At 49.3% G+C, this 9208-nt stretch overlaps 2 protein-coding genes across 2 annotated transcripts in view; one reads left to right on the top strand and one right to left on the bottom strand.

Moving 5' to 3' along the window:
* Positions 1 to 2467: 2467 nt before the first annotated feature.
* On the bottom strand, positions 2468 to 3633 carry SOWAHC (sosondowah ankyrin repeat domain family member C). The gene is made up of 2 exons (XM_069770035.1): positions 3514 to 3633; positions 2468 to 3457 (listed from the first exon to the last, which is right to left on the bottom strand). Exons 1-2 carry the CDS (start codon positions 3631 to 3633, stop codon positions 2468 to 2470), a joined length of 1110 nt encoding a protein of 369 aa, XP_069626136.1.
* Positions 3634 to 3919: 286 nt separating this feature from the next.
* SEPTIN10 (septin 10) overlaps positions 3920 to 9208 on the top strand; it is a 30596-nt gene continuing 25307 nt past the window's right edge. The window contains 2 exon segments of the mRNA XM_069770185.1: positions 3920 to 4129; positions 4132 to 4371. Coding sequence (XP_069626286.1) covers positions 3935 to 4129; positions 4132 to 4371 — 435 coding nt within the window. The 5' untranslated portion in view covers positions 3920 to 3934.

Genomic DNA, 9208 nt, shown 5'->3' with positions numbered 1-9208 from the left:
CAGAAAGTTACTTTAACGAGGTTTGGACATAGGTAGTTGCACGGAATATGTGCTCAATTCAGAAGTGGCTATGCTGAAGACGGCTCATGTTGCTAGTGCTCAGTCAGAAACTTCCTTTCTATGGAAGTCTAAAAAGCTATTTATCTTCCAGAGTGAAGGAAGTTTAAGACTTAGGCATTTAATTCTCTTCTCTGTTACAAAAGAATTAGCTCTACAGTATAATTCGTATGATTATTCCCCCTCCCCTTTCAGACACCCCATTTTTGTACAAGCGTAAACAGGAAGGGCTTAGGGAAAATTTCTGGTCCTGTCCCACAGACATAAAGACAAAGTGCTTTGCAAGACTGATTTTATCCATCACATTTGTGGCAACCAACCCAAAATGAAGGCACGTGAAATCTATAATAATATAGCTTATAAACTAAAGCTGAACCTCTGTATAATTTCTAGCCTTTTTGCACAAAAGTAATGACCAGCACCTATGCAGAGATTCAATTTTTTTTTTTTTTCCATGTAACTTTTCCCAGAAATAGTTAAGTGTTGCTTGAATGCCTAGGCAAATACTGTCATTTATTAGGTTTTGACACAAAGTGCAGAGATTGGTAATTTATCTGCATGGGAAGTCTGAAACCAGTGAATCACCAGCACTGCCTTCCTCTGTCGTTACAAGAAATGTAAGCCACCAGCAACAGCCACAGAGAGCTGTTACCTTGAAAGTGCGCAACCCCCAGCAGCAGTTTCCCTGTGAGGTGTTCTAGAGCTTGTGGTATGCATTTAATCAGTGTCTCAGATTTGGATTTTAACACGTCAAAGCCTGTCTACTTTTGGTTAGTTACCGGCCAGACATGCACGCACATTCTGAAGAAGCCAACTGAAAACAAGCTTTGACAAAAGTTGCATTGAAATTGGCCGTACCTTAACTTCTAAGCACAGATGAACTTCTAGCTTGAGCAGCATTCAGGGTCAGCTCAATACCTCATTCTTAAGGAAAACCGAGTCTGGATACAAATCTGCCTCCTAGATTTCACTGGAATTGCTACCTTTAAAGCAGAAAAACAAGATTCAAGGTTTCTGAAAGCTTTAGCAGACGGATAGGCTCGTCAATCAGATTAAGACTTACTGGGTTGTTAAACAACAGTTCAAAGCCTTGCTTATCACTTCTCTAGAAATACAGGTTTAAAAGAACTCAAACACCATTGCCATCGCTTAACTAGAATATGTCATTATACTGCTTTCACTCAGGATGATAAACAGGGATAGAGTTTCAAAGTTCTAGTTATTTACCTCGCATGTGAATTTACACACCCTCTGTCATTTTTCTGCCCTCTTGTTCATTTCTTTTGCCATTTCTGCACAAAGTCAGTTGAAGGGATTGGCACACAAGTTACTAGCAAACACAGGCCTGTAGCTATTACTTTACAGGACCATATTAGAGTTTCATGAAGACTTCATGCAATGGTGTCTGTGCTCTTTTCTAAAAGAGAACAACTTTCACAGGTAGCACATAACAACACAACTTTCTGGTTTTAAATGCAGCGAGTTACACAAACAACATTAACAAGAATTGACCAGACTTAATAACTGGAACTGCGCTAGGTCTGGCACTTGAGAATTCACAGTGATTAAAATAAAATTGCTTTGCCTAAGAGAAAACATAAGATACCAAATATATAAAAAGACTCTTTGCTTCCATTATCTTGTATTAGTATTCCAACAGCAATAAGCAAGCTCAGTAGTACCTCAGACAGCAGAGACTTCTGCACATGGTCAACTTTATTCATTGTTTGCAGTGCAATGGATTTTTTTTTTTTTTTTTTTTTTTACATATTCACGATGTCAAATCAGGCAATTTTCAATGAATAAAGTCAACATAGGCTCAAGTCTTTGCTGGATTGAAGCTTGGATTCTGACAGGAAACCGTTATCTACCATCTCATTTTGGGTACCCAACTCCACACTGTGCCAGGTGGTATTGCTGTTAAAGAGAAACTTAAAGTATGTTTGCATATTACTGAGGCGTTGTTCTTACATAGCAAGTTGTTTGTAAGTAGTTTATAGTACCAGTTGATAAGAGTAGGACATTTGGACTTTTCCTTTCCCCACTCAACTCGCTAATCCTAGCGGACTCACTAACACAGGTTTCCGATCCCAAAGCCTGCTTTTAGAGAGAAAGGAGCACACCTTTTAAACACCCCAGCGTTTCTCAACGCACCCGCAGCCTCTCATTTCAGCACTGAGGGCCGAGCCAAGGCAGCTGCTCTCGGGAGTTGGAAGCCACCAGAGCCCTGTTGACCCACCGGACTCACTGACCCCACCGAACTGAGAGTTGAAGGAAGATACTCGGGACCCATCTGCCCAGAGTCCACGAGTGTAGATGAGCACCCGCTTGTACCTGCCTCACCTTCCGTGCTACACCCTAGGGCACTTTGGTCCGTGCACCCACCTCCCAGACCTCCAGCTCCCCGGCCTTATCCAAAGACATTGGACTTTGGCCTGAGCTTGAACGATGCTTTCAGGGATTTCTCCTCGTGCTCTTCTTCCTCGGTGTCACCACGAAAGGAGGGCGTGTTGTGGATGATCTGAGTCCTGAAGCGGATCTTATTAAGCCGAGGCTTCATCCGCCCGCTGCCGGAGGCTTTCCTGGTCATCTCCTTGCCCTTGCCTGCCACCGCTGCCCCTTCGGTGCCCTCAGCTTCCTCCCCAGTGCTGTGATGATGGTGGTGGTGGTGGTGGTGGGAGAGCCGGTAGCTCATGAGATTGGCGGGCAACACCTTGGAGAGCCTCCAGCGCCCGCTCCCGTTGCCGGCCGCCCCTTCCTCCTCCTCCTCCTCCTCCTCCAGGGCCCCCACGAGGCTCCGCATATCCCCCGAGGTGCCCTGGTGCAGGTACTGCGCGGCCTTGCGCCCGCTGTAGTCGCGGATGTCCACGTCGGCGTCGTAGGCTCCCACCAGCAGCTTCACCACTTCGGCGTGCCCGTGCATGGCGGCTATGTGCAGGGCGGTGTGCCCGCCGCTGGTGCGGGCGTTGATGTCCACGGGCAGCTGGTGCCGCTGGGCGAAGTTGACCAGCGTGGCCAGCAGCTCCTGCCGCCCGTGCTTGGCGGCCCAGTGCAGCACCGTGAAGCCGGTGATGAAGTCCCGCTTGCAGAGAAGCGCCGGCTCGCAGCTCAGCAACCCCTCCAGGCTCTCCCACCTCCCGTCCGAGGCCGACAACATCCACGCGTGCTCCAGGGGATCCAGGGCCACGGAACCGGTGGTGCTCCCTTCCTCCTCGGCGGAGGACGAGGCCACCGAGGCGCTGTCCGAGTCGCCGCCGCCACCAGCGCGGCCACCGCGGCCCCCTCCGGGGAGAGCTCCGCGCTTCAGCTGAGGCGAACCGCCCCTCGCCGCCTCCCTCAGGCTCCTGCGGCCGCCTCCCTGCGCCGCCGCCCCGGGGGGACCCTCCGCCGCCCCGGCCTCCTCCGCCGGCGGAGGGGGAGGCCGGCCCGGGCCCGCCGCTACCGCAGCCTCCTCGCCTCCGCCGCGCCCCGGCGGTCCCCGCCGGGAGCCCCTCCGCTGGCCTCCGGCCGCCACCGCTGCGCTCGGCCGGGGCGGCTCGCCCCGCCGACCCACGGCTTGAGGGCGGCTGCCGACATCCTCGCCCGCCGGTGGCTGCGGCGGCGCCTCCTCAGCGCCCGCCCGCGGGGAGGGCGGCGGGCTCGGCCGCTCCGCGCTGTCCCCCCCCACCGCCGCCGCCGCCGCCGCCTGCTTCTCCCCGGGGCTCAGGGGAGCGGCGGCGGCGGGCTCCGGAGCGCAGTACCGGCGGCGGAGGTGCACGTACTTGACTCCGGTCCCGGGGTCCTGGCGCACGGTGGCTACGGCGTTGACCAGCTCCTTGAAACGCTGCCGGGCGGCGGCGCGGCGGCCGGGCTCTGAGGGGCTGAGGCAGTCCCGGAAATGTTCCAACAGCTCCGCGTTACGAGCCCGTCCGCCCCTCGCCGCCAGAAACCGGACCACCGACTCCTGCCGCAGCTCCGCCGGTTCCGCCATCACCGCCCCTACCCCATCGCGTCGCCCCGCGGCTGCTGCTGCTGCTGCTCCTCCTCCTCCTCCTCCTCACGGCGGCATGCCCCGGCAATCTCTGCCGTGCGCTACGGCGGCGACGCCACGCCACCCTCAGGCCGGGAGGGGCCGGTTCTTCCAGCGCCCGCCTCAGCGGGGCGGCTCCCGCCCCGCCGCCGGTGCCTTGGCCTCAGCCCGGCGGCGGAGCAGCGCCCCGTCCCGGCTACCGGCGGCAGCGCGCGGCTTTCCCCTCAGAGGCAGCTCCGCCCGCGCTTTTTTTCCCTCCTTCGCCTCGCGGGGTTATGGCCGCTCCCCGCAGCGGTCGGCAGCCGGTGAGTCCTCCTCCGCGGGAAGGGACGGGGAGCTCCGCCGGGAATTACAGCACCGGGGGTGGCTTGGTAGATAAAACCCCCGGGTGTCGCGCTGAGGGGGAGCCGGGGGTAGGTGTCACCGTGAGGCGGCTCAGGCAGCACCGACGGTGGGAGGGCGGCGGTTGGAGCGTGTGGAGAGGCGGCCATGCCCCGTCTGCCGAGCTGCTTCAGCGACCGGGGGGGGGTCAGAAGGCAGCGAGGGGCTTAGGTTAGAAGGCGAAATAAAGCCTCGGAGTGCCGTGTAGTTCCCGGAGTTGCCAGGCTTTTAAAGAAAACCCGTGTTCTTAAAGGCTGTCCTTTTCAGCTGTCGCCCTTCTTAGAGGTCGCGTATTGCGAATAATAGGTTGTAGCGCTGAGTCTTGGCCGTTGGAAGAAATGCTTTTCTTACGCGTAACGGCAAAGCTGTCAGTTTTGTGCTTTTAAGATGTGGAACCCATCCATACGTGAGTGCTGGAGCGTTAGCTCCGGGTTGGAACGTGGAATAAATGGATTCACTTATGACTTGAGTTTCCAGCTGTGTTTTACATCTCAGCAATGCAAAGCACTGAAGGGTTCTAGAAACAACATGAAGTGGGAGGAATTTGGGGGAAAATCCTCCACCCTGGCTGCGTAGTTGGCTGCTTTTGTGTTTTCTGGTAGCAGGAAGGTAGATGAAGTACTTGTCTCTGGTGATTCTTGGCTCATTCCTGCCACCGTGCTGCTACACCTCAGTTACGCCGGTAGAGCTGTGTGCGAAGTTGTCCTGTGAACTGAAAAAAAAAAATGGAAAACAACAGTCACCCTTTTGAAGTTTCCTTTCCTTGGAATGATTGTCGTCCGGGGCAGTGTCTCGCTCCGGTTCTTGACAGCACACCCGAAGGAGTGGCGTGGGAGTGCGAGAAGGAAGAGGGGCTGCTTTGAGTTTGGCTGCTGAAAGAGTTATTTGTTGGACCATTCTTAGAGCCATCACAGGGCACGACCACGTCCCGGCCAACGTCTGCCAGAGAGTGAAAGGGCTTCATTCATGTTCCCCCCGCTTGCTCACAACTTGACTGTTGAGCATAGCTTGCTTTCTGTCGGGGCTCCCACCCAGAGAGCTCCATTTCACACATACTCTCTTTCAGGCCTGTACAAATCCTTTGGAGTTGAAGTGTAGCGTAGTGTAATGCATTAACTTTATATAAGCTTTCTCTCTTCATACGTAGTATGTATATATAGCGAGATGGAGAGTCAGTACTTGACAGCCTGGCTCTCATGAGCGACCGGAAAAATGTGGAAAGAAAAGAACCCAAGTACGAGAAACAATACAAAATGATCTTGCTAATTAATGTTTGCGTGAAGAGTGTGGAGAGATGCAGTAAATCAGCAAAAGTGAGTGGCAGCAGGACTGAGGGTCCACTAAGTGGATAGATTTGGTATGGGAAGAAAGAGAAGCGTGTATGTGGAAAGCTTTACAGCGAATACTGTAAAAACAGAGGTGTAACATAGTTCTGTAGTGGAGGAGGGTGATTTTGCATTAAGTTTATAAACATAAATGATGTAAGTGTAATGATGTAAAATATATTTATATTGACATCAAATAATATTTCATAGTTTAACCCATGCTGTATAATTGTTAAAGTGTTTCTTACTACATTCTGGGAAACATTTTGTTTTCAGTTGTTCTGCGAAAGAAATGTAAAATCACTCTCAGAACGCAGTCTGACCTTCTATAAATCAGTTTACAATCAGACTGCAAAAAGTCTGAGGTGCAAGTATTTAGTACTTCTGATATTTGAAAATTTGACTTCTGGGAAAGTTCTGGCAGCCATTGCCCCCATACAACAGCATACAGTACTCGTCATTGATGAATTAGAAGGAAAAAAAAATTCCTTGTTGCAGTCCAAGAGGCTTTCTGATAGCAGCCGCCATTGTCGCGTCCAAGACCAGCATTGCTTTCTCATTCGGACAAGGAGCATCAACAACAAGGGGCTGATGTAGTCAAGGGTGATGAAGACTGACTTGCTGCTCTTCAGGAAACACAGGGCTAAAGCTGCAACAGGCACAGCTGAGCCAGCACAGCCAAAGAGGTGCAGATCTTCCGAAAGTGAGTGCAGTTGTGATACCAGTACTGATACCAGCATGAGTATTTTTCTGTGTCACAGTCATCTCAGAGGGCTGCACCAGATTTCCGTTTCTTTGTTTTTCCTTCCTTGAAAACACACAGGTCAAGAGAGGCCTTTCTGTGCGGACCGCAAAACCGAACACTTTCTCTTCCTGCGTGGCAGTAGCTGATCAGTCCTATCTGAAGCAGCACTGTTGTCATCACCCTTTGCCTGGTGCATGGAGTAGTAGCTGTGAGGAACTAGTTTCTTTTCTGTCATCGAGTCTTGATTCCCACCTGCTGCTTCTTGCCACATCTATCCATAGGCATCAGTGGCGGAACAGGTACTACATGTGCTAGATGTTCAAGTTACTTAAATACCTGTTGGGGAAGAAATCACCTCATCACAACTGGAACACTAGCAAAGTGTCTCTGCTTGTTTGTTTGTTCCTAAATACCTCAAATTACAGCCCAGAAGTTGTCTTCAGTGGCAACTTGCACATTGTGCCCGCTATTCTCTACTGACAAGGCTGTCACTTTTTCCTCTGCCCATCTTGGGTGATTTCAGGGCATTCAAGAAGATTCTGTCCTGCCTCAGATTTTTTCAGACAGAAACATAGGGCAGAAATGTCACTTTTTTTTTTTTTTAAGGTTCTTTCTAAGGGCTCTCCGTATATACATGTGTGAAGGAAATCTTGTGGTGACCTACGGTATAAGGCAACTTCAGCTGTATTCTGTGTTGAAGTAGGCTAGAAAAGGAAAATAGTTGGTGTACCAGAATGCCACGTGAGAAGTAATTTGAAAGAGATGAGGGAAGGATCCTGGGGTTCTGACGTTTGGACCAATCCCTCAAAGTTGTCTACTGTTTCTGTCAGACTGAATAAATTACCTGACAGGTGTGAGTGAAATTGTCAAATGAGTATTCATTGAATCGTCTTTTGGGCAATACTTCTTTTTTCTACACACCTTTTGGGGGGAATGTTTTGTTCCATACTTGACTCCTGTGTGTTGCTTTTTGTTTTATAGAATAGACTGATGTATTAATTCCATGTAATTTTTAATGTATCTCCTTCCTTATTCTGCATCTTCATGGACCTTTCTTTTTATTTCTTCTGCCTCATCCTCCTATATTTTCTGTTCTGTTCTGTGTTATTTTGCCAAGGTTTCCTTTCTGTTCCCTCTACTCATTTCATCTGTTCTCTCTCTCTCTCTCACACATGTATTGACATCGAGGGATGTCAATGGTATGCATGCCTACACTATGCGTCTACATCTTAGATTTTGACTACCTAAGAATGGAAAGTATTTTTCTACTTCCAGAATCTGTAGTTTTCTACTTACCTCGTGTTATGAGGCAATAGCAACATTGATATTTATGGGATGAAATGTAACTTTGGTTATTAGGAAAGTAATTGACTGTAAGAGAGTAATGCAATTTGTTATTGGAAGATTAAAATAGACTTTCTGGTTTAATGAATGTCTACACCTGTTCATGACAGTGGAAAACTCAGGGCTCTGAGAGAGTCACATTTGGAGCACCCATGGGCACGTCCACCCTCGTGGCTGATGCCCAGGCGTTCTTCCGAGAGCCTCTGCGCAGCCTGCGTAGCCTGCGGGGCCTGGCAGGATCCCCACCTCCTGCCTAAGCACATGAACATTGATTCCTTTTTTCTTCAAGCTTTGGAGGGCAAATTTCAGTCAGCTCTACAGGCAGAGTGGCAAGCTAGTTATTTGCCTGGACTGCAAGGCTGGTTCTGCGGGAGGCTCCTGCACAGATGCATGTAGTCTGAGACCCAGCTTTTGCTGTGGAACAGCCCAGTGTTGTGCAGTTTTAGCCTGAAATAGGTAGCAAATTTTAAAGATAACTGATTTTTTTTTAAAATTGGTTTCTGAAAGAAAAAAAAAAAGTTACTTTTGTCTCAGGCAATGATTTTTCTTTGCATGCTGTTTTTAGTGGGCAAGATGACTTTATATAAACCAATATACTTCATTAACTGAATTTGCAGAAATCCAGATGCAGTTCTGTGAAAGCTATGCTACCAACACTTTAAAAAGGGGAGGAGGGAAGGAGCGAGATGTGATTTGGACCATCTCAAGCGATCTACATAGTGTGCTATTTTGATGAGAATGTGAATTCTGAGAAAGCAGTGAGAAACAGGAAGTATTTATGGGAGTATTACAGCTCTCATCGCATTCAGATTACAAACTTTGAGTTACTCACTGAATAAAGTTTGATGAGATGCTGTCTTCAAGCACAATTTAGCTGCTCCATCCAACAGATACTAATTTGGAAAGACTGGCTAATCTGGTGACTTAATTGCTTTCAGCTTGATTTGTATTTCTTAATTTTTGAGTTGTCACCATTTTTCTAAGCTCGTGATACAGTAGTAACTTGTCAACTGGTTGATGCATTATTTCTTTGAGAAATAGTAAGAATGCAGGCATCACAGGGTCAGTTTTGTGGATTTAATTTCTCTGTGTATATGTTAGACCATAGCAGAGTGAAGCTGTATGAGGTGCTGGCGTTGAGGGAGAGACATGTGATGCCCTTGGAAAATTTCAGAAGGAAAAATGTAGGCTATTGCTTTTCTATTAAGAGACTGCTCCGAGTGATGTCAGATGGAACAGGTTCACAAAGTGATTCTTCTGTAAGGAAGGTGGAAGGAGGCGAGTCTCCAAATGAGAACAGTAGCTCTCAGTACTGTAATGTTTGTTGCGTGGAGAAGTATAAACATG

The sequence above is a fragment of the Haliaeetus albicilla genome, chromosome 25, assembly GCF_947461875.1.
Source record: "Haliaeetus albicilla chromosome 25, bHalAlb1.1, whole genome shotgun sequence".
NCBI classification, from domain to species: domain Eukaryota; kingdom Metazoa; phylum Chordata; class Aves; order Accipitriformes; family Accipitridae; genus Haliaeetus; species Haliaeetus albicilla.
This window is presented reverse-complemented; position numbering and strand designations above follow the sequence as displayed.